The sequence below is a fragment of the Fragaria vesca genome, linkage group LG7 (assembly GCF_000184155.1).
Source record: "Fragaria vesca subsp. vesca linkage group LG7, FraVesHawaii_1.0, whole genome shotgun sequence".
Lineage (NCBI taxonomy): Eukaryota > Viridiplantae > Streptophyta > Magnoliopsida > Rosales > Rosaceae > Fragaria > Fragaria vesca.
Window position 1 is genome coordinate 16,923,106 of NC_020497.1, and position 18,584 is coordinate 16,941,689.

At 37.6% G+C, this 18,584-nt stretch overlaps 2 protein-coding genes across 2 annotated transcripts; both read right to left on the reverse strand.

The window, feature by feature from the left end:
* Nucleotides 1-1,680: 1,680 nt before the first annotated feature.
* Nucleotides 1,681-6,698, reverse strand: LOC101303287 (delta-1-pyrroline-5-carboxylate synthase-like). Its single transcript, XM_004308833.1, has 21 exons — nt 6,633-6,698; nt 6,363-6,434; nt 6,093-6,220; nt 5,955-6,048; nt 5,697-5,855; nt 5,193-5,470; nt 4,830-4,977; nt 4,550-4,714; nt 4,337-4,414; nt 3,963-4,052; nt 3,753-3,839; nt 3,550-3,636; nt 3,379-3,478; nt 3,169-3,272; nt 2,985-3,060; nt 2,753-2,903; nt 2,553-2,621; nt 2,266-2,332; nt 2,114-2,172; nt 1,875-1,993; nt 1,681-1,748 (listed from the first exon to the last, which is right to left on the reverse strand). Exons 1-21 carry the CDS (start codon nt 6,696-6,698, stop codon nt 1,681-1,683), a joined length of 2,265 nt encoding a protein of 754 aa, XP_004308881.1.
* Nucleotides 6,699-8,622: 1,924 nt separating this feature from the next.
* LOC101299996 (chaperonin CPN60-like 2, mitochondrial-like) lies at nt 8,623-11,425 on the reverse strand. Its single transcript, XM_004307504.1, has 6 exons — nt 11,312-11,425; nt 11,048-11,221; nt 10,831-10,909; nt 10,367-10,434; nt 9,493-9,573; nt 8,623-9,419 (listed from the first exon to the last, which is right to left on the reverse strand). Exons 1-6 carry the CDS (start codon nt 11,369-11,371, stop codon nt 8,997-8,999), a joined length of 885 nt encoding a protein of 294 aa, XP_004307552.1. The 5' UTR covers nt 11,372-11,425; the 3' UTR covers nt 8,623-8,996.
* Between the last annotated feature and the right edge of the window lie 7,159 nt (nt 11,426-18,584).

Below are 18,584 nucleotides of genomic sequence, written 5' to 3' on the forward strand. Positions count from 1 at the left end.
CAAATTTGAACTGTCTTATCCGCAAACATTTTTAAAACACATTTTGCTACTCAATAAAGATAAGAATTATAACTACCTAAACTGAAATTTTCTTCCTATCCTCATATCTCGCCGGCGTTTGAATCGTGGATCATGAACGACTAGTAGAAGACTGAAATAAAATTAGGAAAATGTAAACTTGAATTATTTCACAATCGTTATCTCTATTACAAGTTTTCATTTTTATACTTTAACAAAATCTGGACTCACCATATCAAACTTGAGAATTGTCAATTTATTTATTTATAATCTACTAAAAGTGGTTGAATACTAATTTTGTGTTATTTTGGGTAACTTTAATTGCTTGATATTTTTTTATTTAGTAACTTGTTTTCAGTTTCTCCCATTATCTCATGTAAACTACACCCGAGCCAAGTGATTGGTAGGAATGGTAGCCCCGATTGAACTTCACCGTCGATGTTTCATTTTAAGTTTTTAACAGAAGAAATCATAGAATTGTGTTCCCTTTACTCACAATCATGTTGATGATATGCAGCAATTACATTTACACCTCTTCTTCTAAGTTCTAACAATTCACAATTGTCATGTATAGCTTGTGTTATATTTATATATATATATATATATATATATATATATATATATATATATATATACAATTGTAACAGTCTTTAAAACAATTTTTTTTCTTTCCCACAACTGAGAGATAAACACTACGTGTCATTTGGATCTTGTGGTCACTCGGACATTAAAACATGGTTAACTCTTTTCTTGACCTAAACAATCTCCCAACTATTGATGCGAATTCGAGGTCTCAACGTATCTGACCGGCCGGACCATGTGGAGTACTGCTGATATGTGACGAGTTCAACATGAGTTTCGATTTCTTGTAGTTTGCGTAGAAAAACACAAGTTTTGAATCGATTGTGTTTGATACATAGTTTTAAACCATCAAGAAGAGTATCTAATATGTGTGGTTCACATGATCTTCAATTTCTTGTAATTTAATTGGGAAGATAAACTCATGTTTTGAACCGTGTGATGTTTTGCATGACATTCGTTTATTTCTAAATGCTAAAATGATGTTTTTTGGGTTTTCTTAACTATCAATTTATTTCGAAATAGATTTCAGATTTAAATAGCGTCGCTCAAAACATCACATAATCCATAACATAGTTTGAAGTTTCAGCTTTGGTACGGTGTGCTACTTCGGTGGCGTTATTCTTGAGAATTATCGGCTTTAATATGAGTGTTGTCGGTTGTCAACATGAGGGTTGGGCCTATTTGGATCATGAATGTTGTTGTTGGCGGCGAGTATGTGTCATTGTATAGCTATCACAACCGACCATTTTATTATACTGTAATTTCTTTCCGTTATCAATAAAGTTATTTCTTCTAAAAAAATTTGAACTTCGAACTTTTATCTATTGCGACTAATAATTCTCACTAAATTGGCATGGTATCATAGGAATATGTGACTGATAGGATTTCAAAAAGTCATATATATGTTTTTTCTAATGTCATGTTTATCTGAAAAGGATCGAGCTAGGTTGGATGATCACTCCAAAGATTCAAAGATGGAGTTTGAGATCTCAGCGCAAATCATTCAAAGGAAAAATGTGTAATACTATATTACTATTGAGAAAAGTTTCTAATTAAGATTCATAGAACCCAAACCGTTTATTACGACTTCTTCCTTGAAGAAATGGTGAAAGTTCTGAATAAGAATTCAGTAGCTGCAAATGTCATGTCTGAGAAAAGGAAGGTGAAAGCAGTTCAATGCATGGCATCCCATGCATGGTTCTAAGCTCTCCGACATATGAATGGATATAACAAGAAGCCAGCGCTAAATATCAATGAATGGAGTAAATATTTACTCATGTTTTCTTCCTTTCTCTTCTCTTGTGTCCCTCCATCTGTCTCAGTTGGGATGTTCTTGTGGGTGCAAGTAACCCCCTTATCACCATCAACGACTTGTCCTCTTCCTCTGATAATCCTGCATGGTCAAGAATACAAGACACGAAACCAATTCAGAAGATGATGAAGTACTAAAACTACTAATTAATGGGACAGGTTTCATTGCAAATCACTATCTATCACTAGAGTCACTTCGTACCATTTCGTTGTTAACAGTCCAGGACCTCGAGCATGAATTCGACTTGTGCTTATCCCAACCTGTTGGAAATAGAACAGAAATGAACGATAAGCTAAAGCCTTGGTATATCGGTAACAACTTGATCGGTTACTACTACTAAAATGATGTTTTACCTCTGCCCCAAGTCCAAATCGAGCACCATCACTGAATCTTGCGCTTGCATTGTGAGAAACAACAGCACTGCATGCCAATTGTGCAGAAAATCAATGGGGAATTAGCTTATCTTGGTTCATAATGAGTGCAACAGCTTGGTGTAAGAGAGAAAATCATATAAAATGCTTAGCGTATGTTTCTACTTTGGTCACTTCTATATATTACAGAATATTTTCATTAGAGAACAAAGAGCTAGTATGATAAGCCTAATATTGCACATATTAGACAGGTGAAGCATGTTAATTACCTGTCAACTTGACCTAGAAAAGCTTCCACAACTTCTTGGTCCTCTGCAATGATGCAATCAGTATGTGCACTGCCAAAAAAAAAAAACAACAAAAAGATTATTGAAACAGCTTTGCTTATAAGTCAAAATCACAGAACTGCTTGGCACAAGTAGAGGGAGTCAAATGTGAATTTTATCTCATCTTAAAGGAGAAACAAGACCTTTCGTTTTTATTTATATGCTCAATGGCAGCATGCACGTCATCCACAACCTCAACAGTGCAAGCCATGGAACTGTACTCAGTAGATAACGAATCCGCCTGAGGAATATTGAGCAAGGAGCTTTCTCTTGATCCACCATATAAATTAACACCTGCAAATGATACCATATATGAGTTCACTTCTTAATTAGGATCAAATCCACAGTTCTTAGCAAGAAAAAGTTGAGTGTTACCTTTCTTGCGAAGCTCAACAATAAAATCATTGAAATCAGCTGTATGCGCTAATTCCTTATGGACCAGAAGTGTTTCCTGAGATAGAATAAGAATTTATATCAATGTTATACATTCAATTGAAATGCAAGTCCAAGTCTTAAAAAATGCCATGGAAATGTTTTAGGATACAATTGTAGAGTTTACCATGGCATTGCAGGCTGCTGGATAATCTTCTTTTGCATCTAAAACAATTTGCTTTGCCATATCCATTTTAGCAGACCTATCAATGTATACATGGCATGCTCCATCTGCATAGCAAACAAGCCATTTTACTAAGCGATTTCTTGAATGAAGTATACAGTGCAGATTATATATAAATTGATGGTACAAAAATGGCAGGGGTTTATCTATTACCAGTATGCCCCAGAACTGGAATTTTGGTCAAATTTTTAATTCGAGAAACCAGCTTGTTGCTGCCTCTTGGGATCACAAGATTAATCAGATTGTCATCAAGCTGCAAAATATCTTTTGACTTTAGTAGCCATTATTATCACAAGATTGGTCATCATAATCGTCTCTACTCACCTTTAGCAGATCTGGAATCTCATATCTTGAAGTCACAAGTCCAACTAGCTTGCGACCAACGCTCTCTGGGATGGCGTCTGTAATGATCTATTAATTTTTTTCATGAAATATACAAAGAATCAGTTCATTAATTGGTGATGAAAAACTGACTTGAAATACCAAATTCTCTTTACATCTTATTAAACTAAACAAGATATATATACCTTGTGCAAAATTGCATTTGATCTCTTAGCCTCCTTCCCACCCTTCAAGAGAAGGCCATTCCCACTTCGGATTGCAAGTGAAGCTATCTGTTCACATCACACAAAAGCAAAACAGAACCCCTAGGCTTGTTATGAACAAATGCAAGTATTTGGCAAATTCCACTTTGTGATTATCTAGTTTTAAATCCAGTATATCCATCGTTCTTTTACCTGTACTAGTGCATCAGGACGAGACTCAAATATAACCAAGAGAACACCCAATGGACATGATATTCTCTCTAAGATGAAGCCATCTGCAAGCTGTCAACAGAATCATTGGAATCTAAGAATCAACATAACAACATATTTTGGTCATATTTGGGTCTTATTTTGCAATTTCATGATCATCAGTATGGTACCTTGGCAAAAGATACATTCTAGAAAGTCAATCACATATGTCACTGGTTGCAACTATCTTTAGTCATAAACGAGCTAACCGGTTGAAGAGTTTCTTTTCTAGTACTTTTCCATACTCTAGGGTATTGTTTCAGAATATCAAAAGCAAGAACCTGTACTGTAAGTGATCCTTACAGCCCGTGCCTCACCTGAGTTTTTCTTGAAAGGCAGCCTATTGGATCTTCCATGTTTGCGAGCAGACGAATATTGTTTGCAAGACGTGTGATCTGCCAAGCATAATAAGCAAAATCAAAAACAAAATTTGGAGCAGACATCATTTTTGAGAAACAAAGACACATAATCTGGCGAGGACGTTATATACAATTGGCTCTAGCTAACATAGCCAAACTTATTTCACTTACCTTCCCAGGGTTTAGTGCTAGCCGAGATATCAAGGATTTTTCATATCCGGCATGTTCTGCTTCACACACATCAGCTTCATTTTCTACATGGATTATATGTGAATTTCCTTCAAGTGCATCAGCTATATCCAGTAGAATTCTTTTCCTTTCTTCTGAAGTCATGGCCTGTAGAATATAGTAATCAAGTTACCATTTCCTTGGGGAAAATGGTACCTACAGCTGGAGAAGGCACTACTTAAGCAAACATATTCAATGTTGTACATGAAGCAAAGAAAGCTACCTGAAGCCGTCTAGAACTTTCCTTGGCTGCAATGGCCATCTCTCTTGCATTTTCAACCAAAGACTCCTCTTTATTTGTATCTCGAGGAAATAGAGTCCCAACGCGTTCTCCTTGAAGGACTCTGGTAACATTATGGCCATCGAATCCACTTGAAAATGGAACAGCAAAGAGAATTAGTACACTATCAAGGTAAGCACATTGGTGAGGTTTGGTGATTCATATTGCACTCCACGTTTCTTACCCCTCAGTTAACTTTACCAACCATATGAAGGTGACTTTCCTTCTTTTAATGCATTATGTTGTACTCAATTTTTCTAAAAAGTTTTTCTAAAATGTTAAAATCAACCAAGTCTTGAAGAACACCTGGTGATGACAACAGGGATGCCACCAGAAGCTGCATCAACAGCAGCCTTTACTTTTGCTGCCATTCCCCCTCGTCCCACTCTAGACTTTTCTCCAAAAGTGATTTTACCTTGATGCTTCTCCTTTATGTATGTATGTATAAGCTCCGAATCTGTGTTACATGGAGGCCCGTTGTACAAACCATCCACATCACTCATAAGTATAAGAAGATCAGCCTTCAACTCCTTAGCTAGTAGAGCTGCCAAACTATCATTGTCCCAAAATATACCAGAAGAATCCTGCAAAGGTGGTCATGAATGTGGAATTAGTGCACGCTACCAATTATAGAAACATACATTTCTGAGTTTTTAGAATCGAGTCATGCTTTGGTGAAGTGTAGGCTGTGTAGCAAACATAATGTGTTACCTGATAGTCCCAATAATCTTTTGTTATGATGAAATCCGAAAAGTAGACAGAGCTTCATATATAATCAGTTTCTGATTCATGTATAGAAGATTTGTATACCTCATATGGATCTGTTCTGGTACTAACTGCATCATTTTCATTGAATAAAGGTATAGCCTTCAAAGACAGCAAGTGCTCGACAGTCTCCTTCAGCTGCTTTTGAAAATCTTTACCCCTAAAGTCACTTTCAGTGACAAGACACTGAGCTTGTGTCACATCCTGCAAGGAAATATAACAAACAAGCAAAAAACCAGCCTTTTAGAATACAAAAAATTAGTTTGTCCTAAGAACAACTTAAGAGAACATCAATGCACTCACCTCACTAAACACAGTCTTAAAGAGAGCCATCAGATCAGGCTGTCCAACAGCGGCACATGCCTTCCCGTTCAGTTCCACTGTCTTGTGGAAAGAGCTGCAAGGGTTCGAAAGCTGTCAATCTATGAACATCTCCAATACTCGAAATACACAAATAGATACCTGCTGTTGTGAACTGATATCCTGTCTTTAAGTGCTTGACGACCGAGGGCCACAGCTCCTGATGTCACCAATATCACCTCATAATCTTGAGATCTCAACTCCTTAATCTGCATTCAGTAAGTTAGATACTTCACAATTTCAGACTCAGAGTAGCTCAATCATGTATCCATGAAAATAAAAAAATAAAAAAGGTAAGACAATAAGCAGCCTATATATAAATAAATGTGGACAGGTCTGTAATCTACATACCTGCTCACAAAGCACTTGTAATCTTTCAAGCGCAATTCCTCCCTCCTTTTTAGTCACAACTGCAGTTCCTAACTACAACTCAATCCAAGCACAACACCAACATAAGTTTAACATTTCATGTGACAAACAATGAAACCCCTAACAAAGAGATGAATATGTTATCTGCATTATACAACCAAACAAAGAGATGAAATCCTTTCTAGCACTATGACCCGAAATTGGTCATTTTATTTGTAAATGAGAAAATGAATAAACGTGAAGGTCGACCACCTTGATAACTAGGCGCTTGACTACGTTTTTGTCTTTAATGAAAGCTCGATCACTGTCTTGTTCCATGTCTGGTTGATACCCACGGAGGTGGTCGGCGGTGGCAACAGGGAGGAAAGGCTAGTGACAGAATAGGGTTTTGGTATAGTGCAAAAGTGGTTGTTGCTCAGAGGACAATACTCTACTACTAGTAGTAAAGTGAGGGCCATGTAAGATCAAACGAATTACGAGGTAATTTAGCAACTCCTAGTCTCCGGCCTATACTACCGGCGTGAATATCAGTAGTACTGATTCTAGGAACCTGAATCTACTCGGTCAATCCTGCCATACTCTTCTAACGATTGAACTTGAAAGTCTTGAACGAGTCTTATAATAAGGTAAATACTAGTTTAAGTTATTTTGCATAACTTTAATTACATAATGTTTATCTAATAACTTATTTTCAGTTTCTCCCATTATACCGTATTTGGGTTATAGCAAGGACCTTTTCTAATCAAACAGAAAAACTAGACCCGAGCTAATTGATTGGTAGCACAGATTGAACTTCACTCTCGCTCTTTCATTTTAAGTTTTTAACAGAAGAAATCATAGATCGTTTCATTTACTCACAATCATGTTGATGATATGCAGGCAATTCAACCGTTCTTCTAACAATTTTCATGTATAGCTTGTGCTATATTTATACAATCGTCGTAACAGTTTTCTAAAAGAATTTTTTTTTCACACTGGAAGTATTTCTCAATTCATTCTTATCACTAATTTTACCGTTCTCAATGGGTTTATGGTTTGTGTGGCTTTTATATGTTAAACTACGAGAGCATTAAGCTTCAGCCATTAGCGATCCTACCATTTCCTTCTCTTTCCCTCTGCTCAGCAATTAGTTAGAGGATTGGATGCAAAATTTGTTTCTATATATATACATGGTTAAGGATATAAAATCAAATAAATTTGCACGGTGTTGTATGTCTTGAACAGTTTTCACTTTCAGACTTCAGAGGGTGGATAGACATCATTGGCGATGTTGATTATGTATGTGTTTAGTCACCTTCAGCTTGATCTCTCTTGAAACCTTTTTAGTAAGCAGCAAATGGTTATCTCGAAGAGCTAGAGCTTCTAAAATGGGAACAAAGGTCGTGGACTAGTCGGTAGGGACAACAACGAAAAAAAAAACCATTTAGCACCTGCAGGGCTGCAGTGATGGTTTTGTCATTGCAATCCTGATTAGGAGACCACCAAGCGCAGGTTTTGAACAAAATTTGTCATTTTTCTCCTAAAGAAAGGAATTGCAAATTACAGTCTTATCTTCATGAACTTATAACTAATGAGTTTGAACTTAATTGCCAAAAGGGAGAGTTTGAACTTCATTTTTAATACATAAGTGATTTTGATTGAACTTCATTTTTAATATATATATATATATATATATATATATATATATATATATATATATATAGTATATATANAGGAGGGTTAAACCCAAGCTAAGGTAAAGTGTAACAAAACGAAACCGATCAAATATATGAAGAAATTTATATAGGCATCAAGGAAGATGATGGCTGGATTATCAGTTTTGTCCACAATGAAGAAACTGATGTGACCCAAGTGAGTTCTCAGGTCTATACGTATTTAGTGGTTAAACGTACACATATACAGCACAACAGCTAAGTAACATTTTCTGGCATAAACACTTGCAGGTTCATATCATTGATGCACAGACTTTTGAAGGTGAAGCCATTGCGAAAATTACATTGCCACAACGGGTGCCCTATGGTTTTCATGGAAAAAAATTTCCAATGCCAGCTCGTCGATATTAGACTTGTTAATGGTGTCTTCCGAGAACCGAACTTTTGTAGTTGCTAACTTGCTATAGTCTCTGTAACAATGAATTTTCTCCGTGTCATACCAGAACAACTGATATAAAGTTTCAATTACAACATTTTAGAGCATAGTTAGCATCTTCTTTCTATTGTCAATGAGAATAAGTTGACGATGAAAACCAAAACGACCACATTCTATAGTTCAAAACACAACAGCAAACATTACTGACTATTAGCTGGATTTCAACGGTGCGACTTGGGTTGGAACAATGTCAGCGACTTAGACTGCGGGGAATATCAGCAGAGAAATGGAATCACTGCAACTACATTAACCATACTAAACAAGAAGAATTCCTACACAAAATTTATCGTTTGAACCTCGTACTACTCAAAGATTCCAAATTCACTGTTCCAAACTTTTGAAAAGAATAGCACATTGTTATTCCTATTTCAGCAAATCTCCATTTTCCAAATTTCACCAGCTTTCTTATAGTATCGAGTGACTTTAACAACACGACCAAATACGAAAGGGAAAAAGCAGAGGCTGTTTTCAGGCGCTCTTTGGCTTTTCTGCACCATATTTTGATCGGCCTCTTCTTCGGTTTGGAAGTCCAAGCAAATCCTTAACTCCTCTGATACAGTGGAATTTCACACCAGGCAAATCTTTCACTCTGCCCCCTCTTATTAAGACCATAGAATGTTCCTGCAAATTATGACCTTCACCTGGAATGTACGAAAATACATCATTTCGATTGCTCAGCCTTACTTTGGCTACCTTACGCAGAGCTGAATTTGGCTTCTTGGGTGTTCTTGTAAAAACTCGCAGGCATACTCCTTGCTTTTGGGGGCATTTATCCAAAGCTCGATTACGGTTCGTGCGACTTTTCTCAGTTCTATTATGACGAATCAATTGATTTAATGTGGGTGACATGAGCATTCTGTCAATAATGAAACTGTTATCTTCACTTATAACCTATGCAAGAAATACATGAGTTACATACAAGTGGATATGTACTAAATACAAGGCTTAGAAAACTGCATTTTACCTCTCGCCCAGTGAGGATGGCTAGATCATCTAAACTGGCTCTCCTATTTTCCCCAATACCGGTATCTTTGAGGAAAGAAACCTGAGGATAATCCACTAGTTACAACAGTGCATGTTGACAAGAAAATATTCAAGACTTAAGAAAACATCAAACAAACATGTCACATTATAACACATCTACATTGTGCTCTCGTGTGTCTGGCTTCAAGGACAAGGTGATAGTGATATATAGGTGACCTAAAGGAAGAACTACCTAAGTCCTAAGCTACATATGAAAAAAAATATAAAAATTCATCTCTTTGGAAGCTAAGAAATATATATATTTTTTGTTATTTTGTTCCCATATACACAAACCGACTGTCTGCACTTCGATTACACTCCTACTCAACTAATGCATCACCCATTTACTAATCACCGGTTTATGTGTTTTTATCAAGGTGGAGGAATCGATCAGCTTGTGTGTATTTGGTTTTAGTCTGTATATGCTTTACAATAACAACATAGTTTAGGTGTCTTAATTTCGGATTTGGTGGATCAAGGGAAACTAGGGGACTTACACGTCTTTGATTATGTAGACGAAAGCAGGTTTAGGCGCTTACCCAGCTGTGGCTAATACGCATGTACTGTGATCATGTATTTTCTTAAAGCTTATTTCTGTAGTGACTCTAGTTTGGGAACCAATAATTAAGCTAGTGGGATGGGTTGTTCAGAAACATTTTCTATATGGTAAGCTTTACAGATATTTGCTACATAAATGTACACATTTACTTATGTCTCAAAAGGTCACACTCCTCTCATGTTAGAAAGACTATATTAAGAATACAAATTTCGTGAGCTATGGACGGAGTTTCAATCAATTGGGAAAACTAACTTACCCTAGCATCTATGGAGTGGCAACCTTCTGTGAGTGTTGCCTGGGTCAAGACAGCTGCAGAGGTTGTACCTGCAGTCAGATCATTTACATCTCTTCATGAGGGTATGCAAAGTACAAGAAGAAACAGCATTTATTCTTCCAAGATAATACAGTAGACCTTTTACCACAAGTCCACAACTTTCAAGTTTGATGGATTAGCAATTGAAAAGGTAAGATCATGCCACCACCAATTCATGTTTTGAGCATAAAATGTAACTTTAACAATTTGATGTCGAAAGTGGTTTGATGCAGCTTATTATTGGACGTATCAAGAAAAATGACTTCCTTATTTTATTGAACACCACCAAGACATTATATTAGAGTGTGTATCTAAATTTCAAGTTTTCATTTCAAATCATGTGGCAGTAACACTAGTAGCAAGTAAATGGAAATGATGAAGCTAACATTAAGTTGAGATAAAAGTACCATCTCCTCCAGCAGTATTAGCAGCTCCGGCGAACTGTTCCGCAAGTGTCTTACTGACATTCTTAACAGTAACACCATCCTGAATCAACCAAAAGACACAACAAAAAAAAAAAAATACAACAACAAATCAATGCATTCAAATCATGAATCAACCTTTATCCGCAATTTCCGATTACATCACACAATGAAGCTGCCTGTAATGCAATAAATCAAATACCTTTGATCCCATCGTAACTCTGAAGGCCTCCCCAAGCTCAGAGACACGTCGCACCAGAGCGCCCATGGTAAACCTGGCAGCCTCCGCAGCCTCAAGCAAGGCGGCGCGTGGCCCAATCTCCAAGGTGAGATCTTGCGCCGCATAGCTCCTATTGCATACAACCCTACCGCAGACCTTGCAATCACCCAAAGAAAAGTAAGGTTCTATAACAAAGTGACAAGCTTGCAAGAAATGAAATTTAGAAAAGGAGACTGGAGAAGTTACCAGCTTCTTGGAAGTAGATGAGGCCAAGGAGGAAGCTAAGTTTGAAGCGATTCGATACATGGCCACCGGAAGTTGCAGTTAGTGTGAGACTGACTGAAACAGACCAAAGAGAGACTGAGATTTTGGGGGTTTAGTGTTCGTTAATAATTGTTGGCCTGTGAGGTTTGGGCTCAGCTCTCTTCTGTGAGGTTTGGGCCTGTGTTTGCTTGGTTTGGCCAAAGGTTAGCAACAAGGTTTCGCGGTGTAGTTGGTTATCACGTCAGTCTTTAACACACTTATTTTTTACGACTCTCTTAGACAGGCTTATTTTTTATGATAGTCCTGCACTCTCTAAACATGACTTATGCTATATTAATCTCTTACCCATGTTTGATAATGCTTAAGACTAAGCTCTTCTAGTGAGGACCTTTAAATTGAGGCCTTTTCGGTTTATGGTTTAATAGACCCAATTTTCGATCACATTTTGACATCTTATCTGTTCAGTTTTTAGGTTTATATGAGTAGATCATTTCTATAAATTTTTACTCAAATTGGTGTTCGTTAAGATAACAAATTAGATCAAATTAATAGAAGAACCAAATTTGTCAAATATGAACCGTTCAAGTTCATAATTGATAAATCACACTTATGAATGTCTTAACAATTTTCAATATAGCTAAAAATTTGAAAAAATGATCTACTCATAAATACCTATAAACTGAACGGTCAAGATGTAGATAAAAGATCGAAAGGTGGGATAAGCTGAAAAGTCCTCACCAAATCCTCAACTTAAGAGTTCTCATTAAAAAGGCTTCATAAGACTAAAGACTAAAGGGCAGAATAAGCACAATAGTCTTATCCCATGTTTGTGATGTACTGGACTAGATCAATTTTGAATACCACAATATTCTTTCTATTTTAACAAACTATTATCCAATATTAAGAGATTTGAAAACTTCAACATGAAGCTCCAGTTCATACAACTTCAGCAACCTTTTTTTTTTGGGTCTGATACTTCAGCAACCTTGAAAATTAAAAAAATACATACAAGATAATCAAAATATTAACGATGCATAATAGCAATAAACTTATTCACTAGTTTTGTCTGGATCAAAGCCTCAAAACTACTAAAAATAAACATAATAATATTTTTCTCCCGGACTGAGCATCCTTTTTTCTGGTGACTTTTCTTTATTCATCTCTTCCATGTTCAGTTTCCCTGTTGATGACAAAAACCAGTTAGACTCCAAGTTTGCAATGTCAGAGCCATATATGCAATATAAAAGCATGCCTATAGTTGCAAAGAAATTATCAATTAAAGAGCAATTGCTAAACGTAAAAGAAACTTACAATCCAACAGTGCAACCAAGTATTTTGTTGTTGCCGCCATTAAGGGTAATGACTTTATTTGAGAGTGGTTGAGCAACAAACGGTTCATCAGCAGAGGTAGGAGCTTGCAATATGAATTTGTGGCAATGAAGCTTATAACTCTCATCATCTGATTCCTCCCAAAGCAAAGCAAACCTTTGCGTTCCAATTTCGAACATGCGTGGTAGGTAGTATATATAACCGCGCTCCCAATCCCCATAAGCCCAGTCTGGGATAACCGGAAGTGCCTCATCAAGGCCCTTAACTGGTTCATCGAGCCATTGACGCCGGCAAATATCAAAAACCCACACACCAGGCTTGTCCCTCTTCCATTCAATGGGATGTCTCGAGCCATACGCTATTAAGTAGGAGTCTCCGGAAAGCACTACTCCAGTGGCCCAGTCACCCCAGAAATTTTTGAAGATGCAATCCCACTTTTTGTCTTCCATATCATAACTAAACAAATAATGCTGGAAATTAGGGTAGCCTCCGCGGGAATAGGCATAAATCTTGTTCTTAGAAATAGCAAGCGGCTGTGGGGAATGGCTATATTCATCAATGATTTTAGGCAGGTCAGTGTGGATGACACCAAAGCGGAGAGCAGGATCGATAACGTGAGACTGAGGTCCCAAGCCATAGATCAAACCGTCTTTGCTGGAAGCAAGATGCTGATTGCAAAGAAACCGACGGAAGGGCTGGCGGCGCCACCGCGGCCTCCTCTCTTGCAAGTTCAAGTACTCGTATTCCCTGACGGGTTCCCCAACAGGTACCGGACAGGTAGGTTTATTCAAATTGATTTTAGTACCACCGATGAGGTATAATTTGGAGTTGAGGACCACAAGGCTGGCTAAAAAACGCTGGTAACCTAACTCGGGAAAATCAAGTTGACGGAAGACTATCTCATCATCATCTTCTTGCTGTTGTTCCTGGCGTTTATCCTCGATTACAAACCATATCGACGATTTGCCCTCGCGAACCCTAATGTGTAAGGGTCTGTCCCTCGTTGTGGTTATCATTCTCCGACTGCAATGGTATCAGATTATCAACCCTAGATTTTTCTCTTTCTGCTGCTATTATGTACAAGCATACCAGGCTCCCTCGATTTCTCTCCTTGTTTTCCTATGGATTAGCTATAAACCTTTTATTAGTTTTCCCTTTTCCTTCCACTCGGCCTAAAATGTTGCTACATTTAATTTGATCCTCTACTATCAGGCCCCAAAATCTTTAGCCTTCCTTTCTCAGTGCAAGTTACGCACAATTATGCTCACATCTGCTGTATTAAAGTAAATGTAAATTAGATAACAAAATCAAATAAAACGGCAAACAATATATATTTCAGATTCAATGTTTTTTTTTTGAGAAGATATTTCAGATTCAATGTAATGCATGTAAAGGTTGGAGAATCAGCTCCCATCCGTAGCTTAACACATTGAATGCTTTTGTAGGTACTTACCCGTTGAGATGAGGTAAACTAGAAAATGTGATAAAGAATTGAGAACCAATTTATTGCCAATTCCTCGCCATAGTTTGCCATTGACACTAACTAGGGTTCATCATGCTTCCCTATGTTTGCATCGGTAACTTTAACAAATGTATATTCGGATGGAGAAGCATACTCTCCACATGTGCTGCCCAGCAATCAAAAGTCCATAATTAATCACAAATCACAAGTCCAGCCATCATTCAAAAGAAAAATTGTATTTGATAGGACATCAACAAATTTACTCGTAATATCAAACACCCACACACCAGGCTTCTCCCTAAAGTCTTCAATGCGGTGCCTTGACCCGTACGCTATTAAGTACGAGTCTCCGGATCGAAATCACCATTCCAGTTGCCCAATCACCCCAGAAATGTTTATAGAGGCAGTCCCACTTTTTCTCTTTCATATCATAACTAAACAAATAGTGCTGGCAATTAGGGGTGATACCTCCGTGGGAATAAGCATAAATCTTGTTGTTAGAAATAGCAAGCGGTTGTGGGACGTGACCATCAATGATTTTAGGCAGCGGTTCAGTAGCGACGACACCACCTCTGAGGCTAGAAGGATTCATTATGTAAGATTGATGTCCAAAGCCATAAATCAAACGGATGCAAATTTGCTCCCCAACCAAACTTACCCACCCTCATACCCACCCATGTAGATGAATGTCATGTGTCTTATGTAGTTAACTATGGTTAGAGTGATTAAAGGATAAGACACATAGCATTCATCTACATGGGTGGGTATGAGGGTGGGTAAGTTTGGATGGGGAGCAAATTTGCATCCTAAATGAAACCATCTTTGGAGGAAGCCATATGCTGAGTGTAATTGTGATATTGACCAAAGGACTGGCGACGCCAACGCAACCTCCTTTCTTGCAAATCCAAGAACTCGTATTCCCTGGCCGGTTCCGGGTGAAAGAACTGAATTTCCCCTTCCGGTACCTGACGGTAATTAATTTTAACACCACCGAGGAGGTATTTGGAGTTGATGAAGTCGACGGAATTTAACTGCATGGGCAGCGATGGTAATTTAACTGCGGAAGATCAAGTCGACGGAAGATTATATCATCAACAGCAGCCTCATCAGATCCAATTTTGGCCTTCTCAGATTCTTCTTGCTGGTGTTGTTGCTGGCGTCCATCCTCGATTACAAACCATAACGACGAATCGCCCTCGCAAACCTGAACGTAAAAGGGCTTGTCCCTCGCATTCTTATCCCTTGTGATTGCCACCGTTGTCTCTTTGATTCCCATTCTTTAACCTTTTTTTTTCCCGATGAACCTGTTTGACCAAAAGCAATATTAACATGTAAATTGCAAATTTCCAAAACCTACATCTTCAAAGTCTTCATCGACACAAAAGAGAATAGTGCGCACACAAGTAACGAAATAGCCAATTAGCCGAATACAAAATCGAAAAACAGAGACTGATGCATGAGATTAAAGCCAAATCAAATTCACAACAACACTATCAGAGCAATCTAGAAGATCAACAGCAAACATCTGAAGCTAATCAATATGAAATTGTGAGAAAATAACAAAAGGGAAAGAGAAATCGGAACTGGAGGAAGCGCTAAACCTTAGAGACAGAGGAGAACCTATCACATGCGATGGAGGCGTATTGAGGTGTATAGAAACTTATAGATGATATTCCCTTAACTTAGCCTAATGTTTTTATTTTTTCGGCAAATGCATTTTACACATGCACATTGTCCTTTTCTTGCTATGTGTGTCAAATGTAGCACATATTAGTTCTTTTCACAATGAGCACCCAGATTGATAAAAAGACAAGGAAGGCAATATAGTGGCTAAAGATAACAGGAAAAGAAAATATCAATACCTTTTGAGTTTTGACACCATAATTTATTTGCAGTCGAACTAAAGTATGGCTGATAATTCAAGCATCTGACTGCTAAATCCAAATCATCACCACATTGGTCCAGTGCTTTCTCCAGAAGCAGGATATTGATACAATACATAATAATTCAATTTATAGTGTTAACTAGAAAGGTATGACACAGATCGACAGGAACCAAAACTGAAGGATGAAAATCTGTGAATAGAAAAGCAAAGAAGCACATCTGCACATATACACAGAAAAAATGACATGTGATTTTCTAAATTATCATAGCGCTACCTCCTCCTCAAAAACTCAAAATACGTGGCAATCAGTCACAGAAGAAAGAAAAAGAAATTTATTCAACACAATCACAGTCTCCCTTTCTCAAGCTGCAAATCACTTCACGTAAACACAAGATCGATAATCAAAATACTAACGATACAAAATAGTTATAAACTTATTCACTGGTTTTGTCTGGATCAAAGCCTCAAAACTACTAAAAAGAAACATAATAATAATAATATTGATCATCCTTTGAAGCGGCCGCTTTCTGGTGACTTTTCTTTATTCTTCTCTTCCTTGTTCAGATTCCCTGTTAATGACAATAAGCAGTCAGACTCCAAGTTTGCAATGTCAGAGCCAGCTAGATATGCAACCTAAAAGCCTATAGTTGCAGAAGCTATGAGATACTTATCAATCAAAGAGCAATAGCTAAAGGTAAAAGAAACTTACAATCCAACAGTGCAACCGAGTATTTTGTTGTTGCCGCCATTGAGAGTCTTGACTTTATTTGAGAGTTGTCGAGCAACAAAGGGTTGATCCGTGGAGGTAGGCGCCTGCAATGTGAATTTGTGGCAATGAAGCGTATAACTCTCATTATAACTCTCATCATCTGATTCCTCCCAAATCAGAGCAAACCTGTGCTTTCCAATCTCGAACAAGCGTGGTAGGTAGTACACGTGAACGTATCCCAATTCCTCATAGACCCAGTCTGGGATAACCGGAAGTGCCTCATCAAGGCCCTTAACTGGTTCATCAAGCCATTGACGCCGGTGAATATCAAAAACCCATACACCAGGCCTGTCCTTCTTCCATTCAATGGGATGTCTTGAGCCATATGCTATTAAGTAGGAGTCTCCGGAAAGCACTACTCCAGTGGCCCAGTCACCCCAGAAATTTTTAAAGATGCACTCCCACGTTTTCTCTTCCATATCATAACTAAACAAATAATGCTGGAGATTAGGGTAGACACCTCCGCGGGAATAGGCATAAATCTTGTTCTTAGAAATAGCAAGCGGCTGTGGGGAATGACCATATTCTCCAGGGATTTTAGGCAGGTCAGTGTGGATGACACCAAAGCGGAGAGCAGGATCGATAACGTGAGATTGAGGTCCCAAGCCATAGATCAAACCGTCTTTGCAGGAAGCAAGGTGCTGAGTGTAAAGAAATCGACGAAAGGGCTGGCGGCGCCACCGCAGCCTCCTCTCTTGCAAGTTCAAGTACTCGTATTCCCTGACGGGTTCCCCAACAGGTACCGGACAGGTAGGTTTATTCAAATTGATTTTAGTACCACCGATCAGGTACAATTTGGAGTTGAGGACCACAAGGCTGTCAAGAAAGCGCTGGTAACCTAACTGGGGAAGATCAAGTCGACGGAAGATTATTTCATCATCTTCTTCTCGTTGTTGTTCCTTGCGTTTATCCTCGATTACAAACCATACCGACGAATCACCCTCGCCAATCCGAAGGTACAAGGGCCTGTCCTTTGCGTTCTTGTCGCTTGTGATCGCAGTCGTTGTCTCTCTGATTCCCATTCTCTCGAGACCGCACAGGTATCAACCCTAAATTTCTCTAGATTTCTGATCTCTTTCTGTTGCTATGCTATTCCCTTTATCGACCTATATATATAAATGTTTCTCCCTCTATCTCTCTCCTTGTTTTCCTTAGGAATACCTATGTACAAAGTACAAACCGACCTTTTCGTTATTTCCAAAACTAAAATAACGTTTTTCCTTTTCCTACCACCACTCACCCAAAATCTTTGCTATCCTTATCGAATCAGACCTCCAATAGTTGATTTGTTTTCCTTCTTTCACACAGGTATTAATTTATTTACAAAAATTTTTGTAAAGAAATTACAGAGAATATATCAAATTGAAAACAATAATATCTTTCCCGATTCAATGTAAATGTTGGAAAGTCATTAATTGTTAATTGTAGACGTATAATTAACAAGATACAACTATCTTAAAAAGATATATAACTTAATTACCCACATATCTCATATCTTCAAGAGAAATTTTAAATACACACCCCTAATATCTTAATACACACCTCTTACTTAATACACCACTTATCAAGTTTTTTATTTTAGTATTATACTTAATACACATCTCAAACTGCCTAAAATGCCCTTAATTTATGAAATATTCTATTATTTAATATAATTAATACATATTTGCTATTTGGTACCTCTTTTTACATATTATTTCATCTAATTTTTGCTAGAAATTTTTGGTTATCATCGTTCAATTTATAATAAAATGATTATTGTTATATCCGAACTCCAAATCACCAATACAAGTTTTCAAAATTCACAAGC

What these genes read in the sequence shown, in the direction of transcription:
- LOC101299996 (XM_004307504.1), bottom strand. Translation starts at nt 11,371, where the DNA reads ATGTATCGAATCGCTTCAAACTTAGCTTCCTCCTTGGCCTCATCTACT. An exon ending in CATCTACTTCCAAGAAGCTG is followed by an intron (nt 11,222 to 11,311) that starts GTAACTTCTCCA and finishes GGTGATTGCAAG; the next exon opens with GTCTGCGGTAGGGTTGTATG. An exon ending in GCCACTCCATAGATGCTAGG is followed by an intron (nt 9,574 to 10,366) that starts GTAAGTTAGTTT and finishes GATTATCCTCAG; the next exon opens with GTTTCTTTCCTCAAAGATAC.
- LOC101303287 (XM_004308833.1), bottom strand. Translation starts at nt 6,698, where the DNA reads ATGGAACAAGACAGTGATCGAGCTTTCATTAAAGACAAAAACGTAGTC. An exon ending in ATCCCTGTTGTCATCACCAG is followed by an intron (nt 4,978 to 5,192) that starts GTGTTCTTCAAG and finishes TCCATTTTCAAG; the next exon opens with TGGATTCGATGGCCATAATG. An exon ending in AGATTCCAGATCTGCTAAAG is followed by an intron (nt 3,479 to 3,549) that starts GTGAGTAGAGAC and finishes GATATTTTGCAG; the next exon opens with CTTGATGACAATCTGATTAA.